General features: G+C 43.1%; 2 protein-coding genes and 1 pseudogene across 2 annotated transcripts; 1 reads left to right on the top strand and 2 right to left on the bottom strand.

Annotated features, from left to right (window-relative positions):
- Positions 1 to 368: 368 nt before the first annotated feature.
- Positions 369 to 8,125, top strand: LOC136501942 (uncharacterized; annotated as a pseudogene).
- A 2,228-nt stretch (positions 8,126 to 10,353) lies between these two features.
- Positions 10,354 to 13,253, bottom strand: LOC136501941 (wall-associated receptor kinase 5-like). Its single transcript, XM_066497453.1, has 2 exons — positions 12,320 to 13,253; positions 10,354 to 11,960 (listed from the first exon to the last, which is right to left on the bottom strand). Exons 1-2 carry the CDS (start codon positions 13,251 to 13,253, stop codon positions 10,354 to 10,356), a joined length of 2,541 nt encoding a protein of 846 aa, XP_066353550.1.
- Positions 13,254 to 15,306: 2,053 nt separating this feature from the next.
- Positions 15,307 to 16,257, bottom strand: LOC136501940 (wall-associated receptor kinase 2-like). Its single transcript, XM_066497451.1, has one exon. The coding sequence runs from the start codon at positions 16,255 to 16,257 to the stop codon at positions 15,307 to 15,309; it is 951 nt and encodes a 316-aa protein (XP_066353548.1).
- Between the last annotated feature and the right edge of the window lie 4,626 nt (positions 16,258 to 20,883).

Raw genomic sequence — 20,883 nt, 5'->3', positions numbered from 1 at the left:
TATTTGTAGTATGTATTGAGTTACAACTTGTAGGATTGTACAGATATTATATCACTATGAGTTTAATTTTGTATGTTATATATGTTAAGTTGTTAACGCCAGAACGGTAAAAATACACCAAATTACACTTGAATGATTAATTTATTACAGAAGTTGTACATAGCCTTTTGCAGTTCCAAAGCATGCTAGGCCCAAGACTATGGGCTGCTAGGAGAGCTGCTACATTACCAATCTCAGACTTGGTTTCATGGGCCCTGCTGGGCTGGCAGTAAATGAACAGATTTTCATTTTCAAAAAAAAAAATGGTTTCACTGCTAGGAAAGATATTTTAGACAGATGACCCAACTGCATCTATCCAGAGGCAATTGGTGGTTTGTCATGGGACGTGGAGGGGCGAGGGTACTGGTAGGCGACAAAAGAAAAGGTTTGTGTGAAGGTGACTCCTCGCCTCGGTCGTCCCCCCCACCTCTGGACCTGGAGTGGCCGCTGCTGCTCGGCGTCAGCGATGAACGGCGGCGGGTCCGGAGGGGCGAGTGGGCCGGATTCCCGCGTGGAGACCATCTCCCGGTTGGCGCAGTGGCGCATCGACACCTTCGGCCCCTGCTCCTACCGACGGTCCGACCCCTTCAAGCTCGGCATCTGGAACTGGTCTGCTCTGCTTCCTGTTCCTCCAGATCCCTCCTTCCCCCAATCCCAATTTCTGCTGCTCCTGTAACTCCATCCATCCCCTGTTGCTGTACAATTGTGCCAGGTACCTGTCGGTGGAGAAGAGCCGCTCCATCTTCGTGCGCCTCTTCCCGGAGCCTGGCCGGGTGGCCAAGGAGCAGCCCCCTCTCGCGCGATTCCTGCTCCGCGTCTCCTGGGCCGGCCCGCCGCGACGCTCCTGCGTCTCCCCTGGTAGCATCTCTATTCTCTAAGCATTCCCGATTCTTAAAGATTCAACCTTTCTTTGGCCAGATTCTTAAAGATTCAGTCTTTCTTTGTACTGCACTGCACCAATAATTTGCCTCCTGCTTCTCGAGTGTCACTAGTAGATTACAATGGTATACTTCATGTCTTTGTGATACATAGTGAGTACTGTAGTGCCCAATTTTTAGGCTGATTGGCCATTCCCGTGATGGCTGTGAGTTGTTTCTGTATTTTTTTTGGGGGAATATATTCTATTTTCCACCTTTATGAGGTTATAGTACTATCATTCAGCTATGAGCATATGACTAGTTATAAACTGTCCTTATTCCAATTCTTGTCATAGTATTTCCTCGAAGGAGACGTGGGAAAAGTTTCTTGGTCCACCATCTGCCGACTGAATCTCAACTGATGATATAATCTGTAAAGACCCATAAGAAACACAGGAATTCGCAGAAAATGCAGTCAGGTGCTGCTGCTGCTGCTTTGAGTTTTAAGGCCTGATCAGCTGCACTTCTACAACAGTGGCTGCAGCTGTGGCTTCTCAGTTTATACATTGGCCAGTGAGAGGTGCAACAGGGGTGCTGCAGCAGCAGCCGCCGCATCGCTGCTGCAGCCAGCAGTTCTGATCAGGAGCTTTACTTTACAGGAATGCATTCCAAAGCACAAAATAGTTGCTTGCCAGTCAGAAAAGTAATTTGAAGCTCTCTAATCAAGTAAACAACATTTTTTGCCGCTACTCCTTGAAGGATACAAAATCTGTATTGCAAATGTGAAGCAGTGGTTAACTGGACATGAGGCAGCCCTTTACCCAGAAAAGACCATGGCAGTAGCATCTCTATGTTTGTTGCAATTGCAACTTTGATAATAACAAATGGAGTAAAAATGGGATCATAAATTCATAATTCATAGGTCATACATACCTGAATACCATATCCAACATAGGAGCTTGATGGATTTTACTGTACTGTGCCTGCCATTCTCTTGATATTTTCTTGTTGCTGTGATGGCTTCACTGATCTCTCCTGATATATGTTATTGTTTTATCCTTTACCTGTGGCAGTGCACGAGCATCTTCTGCGTACCAGCGATGACTTTGTCTGGCAAGTTGATGCAATGTCGCATGGGCGTTTTACGATTGATGTTGAGTTTCTGGACCTGAGGATAGCCAACAACAATGCAAGTATCCAGCCTCGTCTTGTTTTTCTCAATTCACATCTCTTGCTAAACGCTTCCATGACCTGGGAAATTCCTGTAACATTTTGTTGGCTCCTTCCTGTATGCAGAAACTTGAATGACTTGGCATATTCGTCATCATGAGCCCTTGTATTGTTACTGCTAATGATATGCTAACGCTGTCCAATATTGTGCTAATTATTATAGGCTACTGAATCATCGTCGGTGTGGCCAAACGAAGGCATGGTGCAGAAGATTGCGAGCAAGAGCACCCTCGGATGTCTCTCCCGCATGCTGACGGATTCCATCCACGCTGACGTGACCATCAACACGACAGACGGCGTCCTGAAGGCCCACAAGGCCGTCCTGGCGGCGTGCTCCCCCGTGTTCGAGAGCATGTTCGTGCATGACCTGCGGGAGAAGGAGTCGTCGACGATCAACATCAGCGACATGTGCCTCGAGTCGTGCTCGGTGCTGCTGGGCTTCATCTACGGGACGATAGAGCAGGGGCAGTTCTGGAAGCACCGGCTGCCGCTGCTGGCGGCGGCCAACAAGTACGGGATCGGCGACATCAAGGACTGCTGCGAGGAGAGCCTGCTGGAGGACATCAGCTCGGCGAACGTCCTGGAGCGGCTCCACGTGGCATGGCTGTACCAGCTGGAGCGCCTCAAGAAAGGGTGCCTCACCTACCTGTTTGTGTTTGGGAAGATTTATGATGTGAGGGACGAGATGCACAGCTTCTTCCACCACGCGGACCGCGAGCTCATGCTCGAGATGTTCCAGGAGGTCCTCAGCGTGTGGAAGCCCATGTGAATGAGTTGAATTATGATGATGACGGGGTGTCTCTGGCTCTCTGGGTATGGATGGAGAAAAACTGTCAGTATTGCAGGGTTGGTTGTGCTTCCTGCCAATTGGATTGAAGCATTCCTCCGCTTGTGAGTTGTGTATCATGCATGATGTTAATGCTTGGTTCAGTTGCAATGTGTAGAGAGAGGGTGCTGGTTATGTAAGAACATGGTGTACATATTTGAAACGAAAAAAGGATGCTCATTTGAAGGCAAGTTAAATTATGCATCATGAGCCAGGCAGCCAATCAGGGAGTCCTGATGTGAGCAAGTAACACATCAGGATGCTTGCAGTATGTAATATTTGACTGTGGTTTCCCTGGTACATATGCTTTGATTGAAGTCTAAATAGACACTGTGTGTGTGTGTATGGAAGCAGCCAATTTGGGCGTGATAATCCTAGTCTAGAATTGTTTGTTCTAGATGACGGTTACCTGTGAAATGTTCTAGCTAGATGTTGAATTGGTAGCCTAGTACTGTATGTATATTGAATTTGTCGTGGGTCACGGACAGTGGGCGTTTGCTGATGATGACAGGCAGCAAGAGAAGAGAAGAGAAGACGGAGAAACTGGAGTTGTGATTTGAATTGGCAATGGTAAGCAGATGGAAGAGTCCGGTAGATAATGCCCGCCCGGACCGGGTTTGTGCTCTGTCTGTCTCTGTAAACAATGAGGCAGGTTTGCAAAAGTCAACCATCTGGTAGTAGTACGTATGACATCTGATTTATATATCTGAACGAGAGAGAAGACAATAGATTGGCATCGGTGGATCGTGAGCGCTGGCAGCCGACAGGTGCTGTGCTGCCCTGCGGCTCCGCGTTGTTGCACACGTTTGCTTGGTCAGCCTTTTTTTTTTTTGAAAAGTACAGCTCCTCTCCTAACGTGTTGCCGCGTACGAGCAACGCGTAGTCACAGCAGAGTTTTTTTTAAGAAAAAAAGTAAACACGGTGAAGGTGACTTTCTGTTTGATTTCATTTGCGCACGATTACGATTACGATTACGATTCCGAATTAGAGGAGGGCCTCAAATCTGCTCGGGTTTGGCTCGTGTTTGCATCGCAGTGCATTGGCCGTCCTTTTTCAGTTCAACACGTCCGTCAACACCACACCGTGGTCCTGTTCGCTTTAACTTATCAGCCTCTCACAACAAATAACGGCTCTGCTGTTGGCTCTTGCAATAAATAAAATAAAAAGTTGCAGGCAGAGACGCAGCCCTCGTCACAGTCCTGTGTCCTCACCAAACCAGGTCCAGGCAACCACCACGAGCGCGTCCTCAACCTCCTCGCTGTCGTTGCCGTCCACTGACTGCCAACTCAACTCGTCGCCGGCTCGCCGCGCGCGGCGCCGATCCCATCAATGGCGCCCGCCCGTCCCCGGCCCCGGCTGCTGCTCTTCTTCTCGGCGACCCTGCTCTTCTTCTTGCTGTTTGCGGCGCACCAGGCAGCGGCGGCGCAGGTGGGCGACGCGTGCTCCTCCTCCTGTGGCGGCTGCGGCTCCGGCCTGCACTGCAGCGCCTGCGGTGCCGGCGGGGACAGCATCTGCACGCGCGCCAGCCCCGTGGGCCCGGCCACCCACGGCACGGGCCTCCCCTTCAACAACTACTCGTGGCTCACCACCCACAACTCGTACGCACTCGCCGGCGCCGCCTCCGCCACCGGCAACCCACTCATCACCGAGACCAACCAGGAGGACACCGTCACCGCGCAGCTCAAGGTAACCAACCAGACCACCTCTTCGTCCCCATTTCCATTTCCCTAGTATATAAGGCTTCCTTCCTTCGCCGCCCTGTGCCTCCGCCATCCCCTCCGACGCCGGCGCCGCTGCCGCTGCCAATGGAAGTGGGGGTGGTTGCTGCTTTGCTGGCCCCCGCCTTCCCACCACGTGTCCACCTTCCGCCGCTGTCGGCCGGTGGGCCCACCTTAGCGTCTGCTTTACTCACTACTACTACTGTCGCGCATATATAAGAACAATGTCAATTTGTTTGACACACTCACACCGTGCATGTCATTATCTCATCATCACCGAATTCATCAGGACTAATTTATTCCAATCCAATCTCAGCATCATCCTTTGATTTGATCCCCTGTAGTTGCGTTTAGTTTGTGCTGTCTGCCTGTCTGTCTGCTTACTCAACCACATGATGATTTCAAATCTCATCACCACAGCACCTTCGACTCCCTTGGCACAGTAAATAACTATGTGATGTCAACATTGGCAAACTTCATAGATATCATCGCCTTTTATTATCTTTATTACTACGTACAACACATCTCCTACAGAATCTAGTGAAATTTTGCCCAGCAAAAAATATAAAGAAAGCCAGCACCTTTCTCTTCCAGAATTCAGGCTTTTTCTAACAGTTAAGGAAAAATTGGACCTTTCTGCTCTGCTTCCGGCTGCTACAGTGCATGTGTGTAGTTGGACTGTGTGTGTGAGCTGCACCTGCTCCTGGAATAGGACATGGACATCCCCCACTCCATCCCAAAACCAAAAGCTACAAAGAATATTTACACGTACGTACGCACATTGGTTTCACTCACTCCTTTTTCCTTTAATTTGTCTTTCGGAGGAATATTACCATCAAAAGTCCACATCGCACAAAGTAATTTCCATGCTTTGGTTCAATTCAGTGCAGTGGAAGTGGAACAGTACATGCTCAAGCCCCCTTTTCCACTGCAAGAATCATGTCAGCTGTCTTTGCCTTTTATTTGCCCACGGACTTGTGCAGTGGAAGTGGAACAGTACATGCTCACAGAGATTCTTGACTTCTTGTTGGTATGCATGCCTCTGGATCTGGCTTTATTTGGTCCGTAAATTACAAAATTTAATACATGCTTAATGTCTTTACAAATTTTAGTCATGCTCAAGCCCCAACCAATATAGAATAGATGTGCCTAAATGCCCTAAGCTACCAATGGCACCGCTTCTTTCCCTTAACATCTTCAGGATAACTTTATGTAACTTAGGACATGGTTTGTCTGTTGCCTGTACCTAACTCGTGAAACCAGGGTGGCACTAGTTGTATTTAGAGAAAGTTAGACTACTTATAAGTTGCTGGTTTGATTATTGCTTCAAGTTGTTAAGCAGACCTCACAAAGATCTTGTCCAGTTCAGGCATTATGCTGTGTAGGTGTCGTTTGCTTTCTTCTTAAGAAAATGAAGGGACCACACTTATCTCGTCTGTCATGTCATACTGCTTCTTCTAGTTTCAAATGGTCATCTGGAACTTGAGTTCTTGCGTGGCTCAACTTGATTAGGTTTTGAAGACTTGGGAGTTGGAACAGCTCTGATCTTTTCTAGCTAGTTCTGCCATTCACGTTTCAGAACTAGTCTGTCATTAAGATACAATAAAATATTCTTTCTGACCCTAATATATCTCATATACAACTTCCTATGTTCCTCAACTGGAAGGAACAAAGAAGGCAGTCTTAAGTCAAAGCTGTTCAGCTTAGTAGGCTTTTACTCATGCCCCCTGTTTTGAAGATTATATTTCGTAGCTTTCTAGTTTGTACTGAGGAACACAGTTTACCTCAAACTAGATTCCAATGGTGGAATTGCTAAAAAAATGTTCAGTTAGTGGTCAACAGATGAGTTTTGTTTCTCACCACTACTAACCCTTATCATTTAGTGCTGATCTGCCAGAGTTTTGCCTAACCATTTGCTATTTATAAAATGCTAACAGTGGGACTTGTACTTGATTATGTGCAGAATGGTGTTAGGGGCTTGATGCTTGACACTTATGACTTTGACAACGATGTCTGGCTGTGCCACTCATTTCAAGGAAAATGCTACAACTTCACTGCCTTTGTAAGATTGTCAGCTAAACATTCTTCTCTCTCTTCTGTCCTGAAAAAGAAAATAAGTACACTCATGTTGTAAGTATAATCTTGAGTTGTTTTTCTTTCTTTTCTCTCAGCAACCTGCCATCAATGTCTTCAAAGAGATCCAGACGTTCCTTGATGCAAACCCATCAGAAGTAGTCACAATTTTTCTTGAGGACTACACCGCAACAGGGTCCTTGCCGAAAGTATTCAATGCTTCTGGCCTTATGAAGTATTGGTTTCCAGTGTCGAAAATGCCAAAGAGCGGTGGCAACTGGCCTTTGCTCAAGGACATGATCAGCCAGAACCAGCGCCTGCTAGTCTTCACATCAAAGAAATCCAAGGAAGCAAGCGAGGGGATCGCATATGAGTGGAACTACGTTGTGGAAAACCAATGTAGGTTTCAGTACATGCCCTGTTTCAATGGCCTGCAGAGTTTTCCTTTTTTTTCCCTTGACACTTTTGTTGACCAGATTTGCTTTATACACACAGATGGAAATGATGGTATGGTAGCAGGCAAATGCCCCAATCGCACAGAGTCTCCAGTCATGGATTCCAAAAGCCAGTCACTTGTTCTGATGAATTTCTTCACGACTAACCCGAGTCAGACTGGTGTATGCGGAAATAATTCAGCGCCACTCGTTAGCATGCTCAAAACGTGCCATGATGCTTCAGGCAATCGGTGGCCCAACTACATTGCTGTTGATTTCTACATGGTATGTGAATATCTATTGAACCCCTTTACCTGGGCCGTTTCGCCATTTCAAGGATCTTGTAATTTCTTTGTTATGAAGTCTCTGACCCTCTTGAATCTTAATCATGCAGAGGAGTGACGGTGGAGGAGCTCCCTTAGCTACAGATATTGCAAATGGTCATATGGTATGCGGATGCGACAACATCGCGTATTGCAAGGTAAGCGCTGTTTAAATTAGTGGCATTTCTATCTTTGAATAGCAACATGATGCCTGCCATGCATATGCTAACTATCTGACCTATCTATGATGTGCAGGCAAATTCAACCTTTGGGACCTGTGTGATACCACCGCCGTCGCCACCCAAGGCACCCACCCCAGGCAGCAGAGGCTCAACAGCAGGGGGCGATGCTAGCGCGGGAATGTCCCGGTCTCATCATCTGCCCTCGCAATGGAGCTTCTTCCTTGGACTGCCTTCTCTGCTTCTTTTGTTGCTCTCGTGAGAGCAGAACTGGAGATTGGTTTTGCTGCTTTTGTGACATGCTGTTCTGATGGATCGGAGGTAGTTCCGTTTGGTCCGTAACATTGATCATGCATGTGATCTCCTGAGCTGAGCTGTATATTTGTGTTTACTGAGCAATGTAGTCAGATACGGAAATCCGTTAAATTCATCATTCATTTCTTTGATTGTGTTGTTATCCTGATGTTTTAAGTTCCTTCAATAAAAAATATAAGGGTGGTGGTCCTTGACCTTGGATGAAAGAAAACATGTCAGAAACGTAGGGTCGCTGTTTGCAGAAACAGAGAGGGAGCGTCCCATACCCTCAGTGACGTAGCAGGTGGGCAATTTATAAAAGGCAAATTTTGCTCCCAGACACTGAACAAAAATGTAATTGGTCAGTCTACACCATGAACACCAAAGTTTACTAGATACCATTATGAAATGGAGATTACTTGCTATAGCACACCACAACGACTATTTTCTTAATTTTCTCAAATTTAAGGAGAATAAAGGTCATCTTCTTCCTCCCTGTTGGTGTTTGGGTTGAACGTCACCCCTCTGGGCCCGGCCGATGGTGTGGCCTTCGATTTCTCAACAATCGCAGATAAAAGCAATATGCGGCTCTTGTATCAAGCTTTCCATCATCATCGCAGTGTTATTTGGGTCCTATTTATAGGATGAGTTGGACAGTCTCTGACCTGATTTTACACGAATATCGTCTGTGGGTGTCGACTGCCCGTCAGCATCGACGGGGTGGCAATTTGGTACATTCAAAGGAATATAAAGGGATGTGATCATTTATTTTCAAACTAGTGCAATAAAAACCATCACACATTTAAACTGGTGGGTGGTTTTAGTTGCCATATAAAGTCACCACGCATGGGTGGAGACAAAGAAAGAAATATTCATCTGCATTAAAATCTTGAAATAGTCCGAGAAATATATGTTGTTGAATCGATTATAAAAGAACCAAAAGAAGAAGAAGCAACGAGGTATGGATCCAGCCATCTATCGGGTTTTGAGAAGACAAATGGATGGGACATCTGGCTTTTAAAACCGGTTATCCAAACCTATAGAATGTGGAGCGCAAAAAGCAAGCAATCGTAGCTGAGGTTCTGCAATCTGATCCTCTAAATGTGTCTTTCATAAGGGCTTTGGTGGGGAAAATTAACAGAATGGCATAGACTACTTGCTAGTATTATGCATGTCACATTGAACAATTTGTCGGATAAGTTTGTTTAGGGTTTACATAAAAATGGGTCCTTTTTTGCGAATTCTATGTATACATTCCTTGTCAGCAATGGTATGAAAGTCACGCAGGAGATATGGCAAATGAAAATACCCTTAAAAAACAAAATCGTAATGTTGTTCCTGAAAAAGGGGTTATTTTAACAAAAGATAATCTAGCAAGAAGAAATTAGAATGGTAGTAAAGTTTGCTGTTTTTGTAATAAGCTTGAAACCATCCAACATCTTTTCTTGGACTGTACGTCATTATGCTCGATTTCTCTGGCGTGCGGTCCATTGGGTGTTTGGTATTTACCCCTCTAAAAAGCATGTCTCACTTGTTTGGGGGATGGTCAAAATTGGGACATCGCAAACACAATTTGCTTTTTTTGATAGGAGCTTCAGCACTATGTTGGGCAATCTAGCACATAAGAAATGATTTTGTTTTTAACAAAAGCAAAAAAACAAAATTTTTTGTAGGTACTCTTCCAGGGGACATATTGGCTCCGATTCTGGACTCAATTATAGCGCTTGAATGAGCAAAGGCTTCCATTGTGGAGGCATGCAGGCTTCTAGAGTCTAGTGCCATGTTTCTGTTTGTTTCTCATGGGTGGAGTTTCACTTATCGTCTTGGACATTAGGAGTGGTTCCCTGGTTTTTATTTTTGATGTGAGTTTGTAATAATTGGTCTAATTCTTCCTCCTAGAGGAACGATGAAGCTAGAACTTTTGTTTCCTAAAAAACGTATAGGGGCTGTCTCGCCCACAGCAAAGCTAAATCTCGTGACAGTAGAACCTTGACGCTAGTCGCTGGAGAGCCCTTCATCATCTAATAACTGTGCTCTTTTAATATTGTGATGAGAAATTTCAACATAAAGGCTGGCAGGTCCCTTAGCATGTCGATGGAGCAGCAGCCAAACCTAGTACAGGAGCCATCAAAATTCACCTTCTAGATACCTTGTAAAAGTTATTGTAATGGCTTAACCATTGAGGGTGTTGGAGGCTTTCATTATATAGAGAATCCATACAAAATTATTTGTAAAGCCAATTAGGCTTAGTACTCTAGATTCATGACCAAGTTATATGCCTAGGACTCCAAGTCCTAACTGGATACACATCATAGAGATTACCGAATCCTGTTACATTGTATATTTCTATAGACAATATCTAAGCAAGCCCTCTGTTAGTTTAGTTACGTGACCTAAATGAAGACACATATTCTTGCTCCAAACTGTAGCACCTAGAGGACACTTGAGGTATTACATGGGCAGCATTGACAAGATCAATATGTTCATTTAAATTCTTAGCTTCTAGGTGTAACAAAGCCTCAATATCTCCATCTTGTTCAGGTAAATGATGTCTTTTTCTCAGTCTCTTTGTTCTTAGGAATTGTAACCTCATGTCTACTTCTTTCATAGTTGGTCGCTCTACACCTTTGACCCTTAAGCATGCTTCTGCGAGGGAGGTGATTTCATTAATATCTTCCTGGTCTGCCTCTTCAGCAACCTGTGGATCCATTATTTCCATAAGAGATCTTTCATGAAGTGCTTGAACAAAGTAATGGGACAAACTTTGTTTTTCACCTAAATTATTGATAAAAATTGGCTTCTTTCTTGTCAAAAATTCCACAAGTATTACTCCAAAACTATATACATCACTCTTCTCAGTTAGCTGACCGGTATGATAATATTCGGGATCCAAGTACCCGAATGTTCCTTGAACAATTGTCACCACATGAGTCTCATCAAGTGAAAGAGATCTTGAAGCACCAAAGTCTGAAACCTTTGCGGTGAAGTTTTCATTCAAGAGTATATTGGAAGACTTCACATCTCTATGAAAAATTGGTATTGCGGCAGCTGAATGTAGATAAGCAAGTGCTCCTGCTGCTTCCATTGCAATCCTTACACGATCGTCCCATGATAGTAAGCACTTTGTTGTAACATCTATGTGAAGAAGGTCATATAGAGTGCCATTTGATATGAATTCATAGACTAGCAAAGGTACATCATCTTCTAGGCAACAACCAAAAAGTTTCACCACATTGCGATGTATGATTTGAGACAAAATAGCTACCTCATTGATAAACTGGTCTATCTCTGTTTTCTCCACTATTTTAGATTTCTTTATAGCCACCACACGTTGATCTGACAGAATCCCTTTATAAACCGTTCCATGTCCTCCACAACCAAGAACACGAGTAGCATCAAAATTGTTGGTTGCCTCCTCTACCTCCTCCAAGGAGAATATCTTTGGTTTGTTAGTAGTGCTTTCATTTGATATTAGTTGCTCCAAGAGTAGACCTTGATTTTTCTTGAAGCATGCTCTTCGGATTCTCCTTCGGAAGCCATTAGAACATTTGCAACGATATCCAAAATGTGTTCTCCCTCGCGTGACATTTTGGCAGTCACTGTTGTGACTGATACACGCATACTCATCATTTTTTTGCATAGCTTGTTCACAAGTTAAGTTTGCAATTACCCAATTTATTATTTCAGCTTCCGGTGAGAAATAAAAAATACCGTCCACAACAGACTCTTTAGAGTCGACTACCCTTGTCATGAATTTGTAGCTTGTGTCGTCCACCATGTTGCTAGCAGCCAAAAACCCATCATCAAGTGATACACTGGCCACATGATATTGTGCGTACTTTCGGTCAAGAACAGTGATATTACTCGATGTACAGTTGAGTTGAAAGTCATCGCTTGCGAAACAACCTTCTTCAATCCCAAAAGGGAATGGAATTGTCATGTTTCCACATGATCTGGTACAGTTCTCTTTGGGCCTTGAATTGTAAGCTGCTTCATGGCAAATAAATATGGTGAGGAATGTTGACTAAATCCAAAAAAAAAAAATAACAAGGCTACTTTAGTAGTAATATAAAAATTAAGTCATTCCAATTGCTCTCCACAACTTGTGGCAATATATAAAAATATTGCTAGTGCAGGGATGTGATCATTTTTTCAAACTTGTGCAATAAAACCATCACATATTCAAATTGGCGGGTGGTTTTGGTTGCCATATAAAGTGACCATATAAAATTGGAGAGACAATGAAAGCACTATTCATCTGCATTAAACTCTAGAAATATATACATGTCGAATAGATTATAAAAGAACCAAAGAAGCTAGAGAAGAAGAAGCAACGAAGTATGGACCTTGGATGCAGCCATCACGCACGTAGGGGTTGCCTTGCATGTAACTGGGACACTGGCATTGGTAGCCTCGTCCAGATGGTAGGTTTTGACAGTTGCTTTCATCATTACAAGCATAAGTGTCCTTATTCACTTGGGCACTTTCACAATCTGGTTGGTCCGTGATGGCAATCTCAATCAATGCATCTTGTACATTGCTTATATTCACCGAACTCATGTATAGATCACCCAAAGCAAAGCTATAATCTTCTGATAGTAGAACCTTGACGTTGGAGAGCCCTTCATCGTCTAATAACTGCGCTGCTGTAACGTTGCCGCGGACAAGTTGGAGTATAAAGGCTGGCAGGTCCCTTGGCAACCAGATGGCGCAGCAACCGAGCCCATCACAGTAGCCTTCAAAATTCACCCTCTCCATGGTCTCTCTGTCGTCTGTGCAGACACTCATGCAAGAACCAATTAGATCTGTCATATTGTCACCAAACATGAAGGCATCAACATTGCAGCCGACAACAAACAAAGTGTTATCATCACTGATAATAACACCCTCATCAGGGGTCTGCCAGGACACGTTGTAGGTGTCCACACCATGGCTCATGGTTACGTTGAAACCAAGAGCAGTAGTATAAAGACCACTAGAATAAAGTGGAGAAGTGATCTGAGTAGTGGTACTGTTTCCCAAGAAGAGCTTGGGTGGATGAGCCGTGTCGTCGCAGGTGAGCTCGAAGCCTCGGTGGAAGCAGCCCGGCCCAATACCAAACGGATAAGAGATATTCAAATCCCCGCAGCTGGATGGGCAGTGCTGATGAGCCAGGGAAGAAGCCGAAGGGATGTTGGCCGACGCCCACCGCGATCCAGCGCTGGAGGAGATGATGAACATCATCAGCACAAGTCGCAGCACGCTGACCACTACAGTTTCCATGATGGAGGGGCGGCACATCTTATTAACAGCTAGCTAGTTAGCGTACGTGCTTTGAATTGATGTTGTGTTGCTAGGATCCTGTAAACCTTAGCAGCATATTTATAGATAATCCAAAGAGAGCTAGGCTGGCAATGACACGCTCGACAGCGATCAGGACACCTGGCACCACTACGTTTACGATTCTTCGGAGCATACTAACGGCCTGTTCGGTTGGGGCTGAAACAATCGTATACGATCGTGGATTATTACTGCTGGCTGGTTTGGTGTGAGAAAAAAATACTGTTCTGGCTGGAAACTTACGATCGTTTACGACCAAGATAATGGTAGAGTTATTCAGTGACCAACAACCAGCCAAAAAGCAACTAGAAGTTGTTTGGTAGCCTTTCACTTATAACTGTTGCGCCTACGACGACTGGAGAATCATCCAACGACGACTACGGTTGAGTCATGGTACTTCTTTCATTTCTAAACTCGTAGTCCAAAGCGTATTTCTAGAATATGTTTTCTCTTCCAGAAAACGTAGTTTCTTTGGTTAGATCCAAAATACGCTTTCATGTATTTACAGTTTTGTCACTAGTTTTATTTAGACCATAAAATTTTCGCTTTAACTCCGATTTAATCCGTTCAAGTTGCGTTAGATTCATAATTGCGTAATCTAAATGTTTATACTACTGTTAAGTATGTTTTCAACTTTTGAAATTCGAGGTTAGATTTAATCTATTATGTTATTAAAGAAAATCTTGATTAATTCATAATTTCTTCGTTTTAGCTCCGATTTTTGTGATCTTCGCGTCTGCGTGTTCGTAGAGACATAGATTCGTTTTACAAACTTTTTCATCTTGATTTTATGCTGTTGGTGTACTGTTCTAATCTATAGCCTTTGTTTGCTATGCATGATTGCTTCTGAATGCTTGTATGTTGCTGTGATTATCGAGTATAGACGATGAGCAATTCGTGGGTGATCAAGACTACTACTTTGACGAGCGGAATCAGCAGGAACACTTTGTTCAAGGCAAGTATAGCATGGGATCATCCTTATTTCCTATTCACTTTAATATAATCAACCCATATTTGCATGTGTCACCTTGATAAGGATTTCCTAGAATTGTATTTATGTCTTGACTCCTATGGGATATGCATTGGGTAGCTTTGCTAGTGCTTAACTAAATCATGATCTTGTAACTTGACTAATGGTATATGCAATAAACATTAAAACATGACTTTTGAGCAACTTGGAAAAAGGGGGCTGGAGTGTTTAGCAAGTTTCTAAATGCTTCAGATTCATCTCCCTAAGAATTTATCTGTAAGTGATCATCCGGGACTTACAGTACAGCTGTGAGGGCCACATGACTCTGGCGTTAGTAAATATGATAACCTTTTTCTAGCTTGTTAGTGGTTACCTTTATGGTGCAAGAGGGGCTTGCCGAGTCAGGTATAGGACAGTCTCTACTCTTATGTGTATAGCCGTGTAGGAATTGTGCCATTCAACAGGGGGTTTCTATATCTGCTTGCCAATTGGAAACCTAGCGGCCCTAACTTGGCTTCATAGTGTACCCTGCCTGCTCACCTTAGAACTGTTTTGGGAGTTATAAACCCGGGCATATGGGTATCACGACTCACAGTAAAAGTGTACAACCTCTGTAGAGTGTAAAACTGTTATAACAGCCGTGCTCACGGTCACGAGCGGCCGTGGAACCCTTATGAAATAGATGATCACTATTAAGTAATTGTTTTTGCTATATATTACTCATATTTACGTTGATCATGTGTTCTACTTTGGGATTAAAATAACTTGTTGCTACTCTTATGCTAAAATTATGACAACTAAAAGCTAAATGCTATTAAACCTGTGTCAAGCCTTTGAGCCTCATGAACCCCATGTTACACGTGTTGAGTACGAGATGTACTTACACTTGTTTATTTTCATTATTTGGATAAAAATCCCATATGGGTAACAGATTGCAATGGTAATGACGACTTTTCTGAGGATTACTAGACTTGTGGTCAACCAGTTGACGTCCCTATGCTATGGAGCTTCTGCGAGAGAGTTATCTTTATACTTCCGCTGTATTTATGTGAAGAAGTATGGACCTTGGATGCAGCCATCATGCACGTAGGGGTTGCCTTGCATGTAACTGGGACACTGGCATTGGTAGCCTCGTCCAGATGGTAGGTTTTGACAGTTGCTTTCATCATTACAAGCATAAGTGTCCTTATTCACTTGGGCACTTTCACAATCTGGTTGGTCCGTGATGGCAATCTCAATCAATGCATCTTGTACATTGCTTATATTCACCGAACTCATGTATAGATCACCCAAAGCAAAGCTATAATATTGTGATAGTAGAACCTTGACGTTGGAGAGCCCTTCATCGTCTAATAACTGTGCTGCTGTAACGTTGCGGCGGACAAGTTGGAGCATAAAGGCTGGCAGGTCCCTTGGCAACCAGATGGCGCAGCAGCCGAGCCCAGTACAGCTGTAGCCATCAAAATTCACCCTCTCCATGGCCTCTCTGTCTGTGCAGACACTCATGCAAGAACCAATTAAATCTGTCATATTGTCACCAAACATGAAGGTATCAACATTGCAGCCGACAACATACAAAGTGTTTTCATGACTGATAACAACACCCTCATCAGGGGCCTGCCAGGACACGTTGTAGGTGTCCACACCATGGCTCATGGTTACGTTGAAACCAAGATGAGTAGTATAAAGACCACTAGAATAAAGTGAAGTGATCTGAGTAGTGGTACTGTTTCCCAAGAAGAGCTTGGGTGGATGAGCCGTGTGGTGGCAGGTGAGCTCGAAGCCTCGGTGGAAGCAGCCCGGCCCAATACCAAACGGATAAGAGATATTCAAATCCCCGCAGCTGGATGGGCAGTGCTGATGAGCCAGGGAAGAAGCCGAAGGGATGTTGGCCGACGCCCACCGCGATCCAGCGCTGGAGGAGATGATGAACATCATCAGCACAAGTCGCAGCACGCTAACCACTACAGTTTCCATGATGGAGGGGCGGCACATCTTAACAGCTAGCTAGCTAGCTAGTTAGCGTGCTTTGGATTGTTGTTGTGTTGCTAGGATCCTGTAAACCTCAGCAGCATATTTATAGGTAGAATGATATCCAAAGCGAGCTAGCTAGCCTGGCAATGACACGCTTGACAGTGAACCGCGAATCTCCCGGCCAGTGGCTCCCCAATCCCAAGTGCCCACGCACTACACGTTTACGATTGTTCGGAGCATACTAAGAAAATGGTAAAGTTAATCCAGTCACCAACAGCCAGCCGAAAAGCATTTACATGTTGTTTGGTAGACTTTCACTTATAACTGTCGTGGCTACGACGACTGGAGAATAATCATGCACCCAACAACTACGGTTGAGTCATGCTACTACTTTCGTTTCTAAACCTTTTGAGATAGCATATGAGATGACAAGTTCGAGATGTGATTGTCATTATGGTTGTGAAGTTTTTTTTTTTATTTGAAACTGTTTAGAGTCCAAAAATATTGTTTTGAATTCTCAGATTTTGAATTTTTTAAACAACCTTGGATGTTTCAATGGTATATACCTTAATTGAATGTTTCCATGATGGAGGGGCGGCACATCTTATTAACAGCTAGCTAGTTAGCGTACGTGCTTTGAATTGATGTTGTGTTGCTAGGATCCTGTAAACCTTAGCAGCATATTTATAGATAATCCAAAGAGAGCTAGGCTGGCAATGACACGCTCGACAGCGATCAGGACACCTGGCACCACTACGTTTACGATTCTTCGGAGCATACTAAGATAATGGTAGAGTTATTCAGTGACCAACAACCAGCCGAAAAGCAACTAGAAGTTGTCTGGTAGCCTTTCACTTATAACTGTTGCGCCTACGACGACTGGAGAATCACCCAACGACGACTACGGTTGAGTCATGGTACTTCTTTCATTTCTAAACCTTTTGAGATAGCATATGAGATGACAAGTTTGAGATGTGATTTTGTCATTATAGTGATAAGTGAACACCATGCGAGGTGATTCACTCCTTTTGGTTAAATCCTGTTCTTACTTATGAGACTTGGTGGGTCGATGGCGATTGGGAAGGTCAATTGGAGGTTCATGAGTGGGTTCAAGTATATTGGAATCACTTAAATTTAAGAAAAATGTCGACAAGGGTAAAACTACCTATGTTTACACACTACTACAAAAAATATTTTAAAATTATTTTACGAGACTGAGGTTTCGATTTTAGAAGGCAGCACATTTATCCGCACGCTTCTATAAATAATTTTAGGAGATAAATATATGTCAAAAGGAGTTTACAATATGTACAGGTTACAATGCTCTCAGAGCCAACAAACAAAAAAGAGGGTAGGGGGCTCCCCTGCTGATCTTTCAAAACAAAAAGATTTTGGAAGACACATAAAAAATATGCCCACCTCTAAAAATTGCTATTAACAAAGGTGGCAATTCTAAGCGCCCGTCTTAAAAAATCTATTAACAGAGGAGGCCATCTTAAGATGCTTGTTTTTAAAAATAGTTACATCAAAAAATATTTCATAATTTTGCTATATATGAACTCGGATATGGATGAACTGTTTAGAGTCCAAAAATGTTGTTTTAAGTTCTTAGATTTTGAAATATTTTCAAACAATCTTGGATGTTTCAGCGGTATATACCAAAGTTGTAGTTATCAATACAATCTATAACTTGTAGTCTAAAGGTTTTATTCGAAGTTGTTTAGAATCACAAATATGTGTTTTTCATTTCTTAGATTTTGAAATTCAAATTTTAAAATTTTTAAACCACTTCGAATGTTTATATGTTTAATGCCAAAGTTATAGTGGCTAACCTAATCTATAAGTTTATTTTGGATGAGTTTTTATTTGAAATTGTTTGGAGTCTCAAATATTTCTTTTAAATTCATATGTTTTGAGATTTAAATTTTGCATTTTTCAAACAATCTCGGATGGAGGCTCACTCTTAAAAAAACTGTAGAGCTCGACCAGATCTAAACTTTGCAGTTAAAACATTTTCCATTTAAAATCATTTAGTGGCTGAAATATTTAATATTGTATAAGATTACAAAATATTGATACATAAAGGTAGATATCATAAATGAATATGTAGTCAAGTACTCCTGCTGTTCTAAATTATAAGTCGTTTTGGCTTGCTATGTATGTGAACTAAAAGTTAAAGCGAGTTATAATTTAGAACGAAGGCAGTAGCAGAGATATTATTTGTGCTTTGGGTTCGAACCCCAACGCTGCCGCCTCGTGAAACCAGCGGCGTTCGATCTGCAAGCAAGCACATAACACGCTCACTTGCTCTCCTCTGTGTCACGCCTCCTCTGCTCATCGAGGAGGTCCACTCGATCTGACACCTCGCGGCGTCTACACCGACGCCAGAAGTAGGGCGAGGCCCTCGGCTAGATCACACGACAGAAGAAGTAATTTGATAAAATATTGATTCAGCAACGACCTTGTGGATTCAGCTACCTAGTCCTTGTGGATTCCTTCCAAACATAGACCATAAATATAGACACAGCCTGGCTTCTCCATCAAAAGTGAGAGATGGTTACACGTGTATCTATTATACAGTACAACGTAGACGCTCACAACGACGCACATCCATCCTTTTTTTGTGACAACACGCACACCACCCTTATGAACGCACACACGCAAACTCATACGCATGTATCACTGCAAAGGTAACTAGATGAATACACGTAGTACCACTTCTTCTAGAACGTATAGATCTGCTTATTGTGCCTAAATGTGTAGACCTCATCATGGGAAACCTAATCAAGAGTTAGCATGACTAACGAGAATCGACGCTCACAATAAAGCGATTGGCAAGAAGCACACATGTGCTTCTTCTACTTATTAGTAACGAGCCTTCATGGCATATGCAGGACAACATGAACTCACTGTTCCTGTCTTAAATTACATAAAAATATATAAGTACGACTCTACGTACCCTACACATGCAAGTGATATGCATATGAAAAATCTCCACTTAGCTTATTGCATATTCAAGTTGTACTAATTCTGCAACTCATTGTATCGGTGCATATTTTCATACCAAATATTATTAATATATCAAGCAATAATTTCCATTATGCGAGTGGCCTTTGAACTTGTCACCAGGTGTTATCCAGGTCATGAACTCTCAAAATCCTATTTTTAAATCACTAAATTTGTTCTGAAGTGTCATATATGCAGGTCCTAAACTCTAAAATGCCATTTCCAGCCCTCCACCTCCGCCCCAAAACAATTTGTCCTAATGTGTCATTTTGATTCTTGAACATATATCACATCACTATAAAAAAGCACTACAAAGGCGGCTTGCTTTTCTGCCTCTAGAAATCAACCATTTGTAGGAGCGGTTTTTAGCTGCCAGCAGCCGCATCTACAAATCGTTGTCCAAAATTACAAAACTAGGTAAAAAAAATAGCAATTTTAAATCCCGAGAGACCACACTAGACAGCCACACACGCGGCATCATAATTGTGCGAGAAGCACTCAGCTTCACGGACGTGGGGGATCGAACCTCTCTGATCTCAGACCTTGCGCGTTCGTCTTCTAACCACTCCATCTGTGGAACATAGCCCCCGAGTACCCCGCAAGGAAGGGAGAAGACCTAGTCCGACTAGGATTTCCCATATGTAATCTTAGTAGGACTGCTACCTTGTAATCCTACTAAGACTCCTATATTGTAATCGACTAGGAATCCTGCCTCTTAGACTATATAAAGGAGGGCATGACTCCCTAGATCGGCAGACGCATCAGCAGATGTACAGCACATCTCATACACAACACCCCAACACAAAGGCACCACGCCTAACTGGAGTAGGGTATTACGCTATTCAGCGGCCTGAACCAGTATAAATCACTGTCTCTTGCGTTTACTGTCGAGTTCTGCATACACCGAAGCCCACCAATCACCGTCCCGGGTAACCCCGTGACGTGCTGCCAGTCAATAAACACCGACACCAACCATACCACACTTGTGTCCAGTGGGATATTCATCCTCCTCATTTTATCTTCATTCAATTTTGAAATGAGTTTTTGGGACTCTAAATGAATTCAAATGAAAAAGCTATCAACTACAAAGTTTTATAACTTTTGAAGATCTACAGTTTTGGTTTTGGTAGTTTCTCCATCCGTGATCATTTGAAAATTTTGAATTTGAAATGTAAGAAATTCAAACATAATTGTATTTCCATGCATAGATGAATTCAAATCGATTTCCATGCATAGTTTTCAACTACAATGTCATAACTTTATGAGATCTACAACTTTTGTTTTGATATTTTCTCCATCCGAGATCGTTTGAAAATTTTCAATTTTACTATTTTTAGAGGTGGATGAAATCGATTTCTAGAGGAGCTAGAAATAGAGCTGCCTCTAAAAATTGATTTGTAGAGATGGCTAGAAATAGAGCCGCCTATAAAAATAGGGGCATTCGTAGAGGCGGCTGGACGACTCGGTTTGGAGGTCACTGTAGAGGCAGTTGTAAATTGACTCGCCTCTAAAAAAGCTTCCATTACCGAAAATCAATTTTCTACTAGTGCATATTGTCATCTAGGTCAAACAAACCCTAACCCACTCCGATCCCCATTTGTGTCATACCATAGTTAATCTCCCGTGGCTCAAGTATTGACC

Source organism: Miscanthus floridulus, chromosome 13, assembly GCF_019320115.1.
Source record: "Miscanthus floridulus cultivar M001 chromosome 13, ASM1932011v1, whole genome shotgun sequence".
Taxonomy (NCBI): Eukaryota; Viridiplantae; Streptophyta; class Magnoliopsida; order Poales; family Poaceae; genus Miscanthus; species Miscanthus floridulus.
This window is presented reverse-complemented; position numbering and strand designations above follow the sequence as displayed.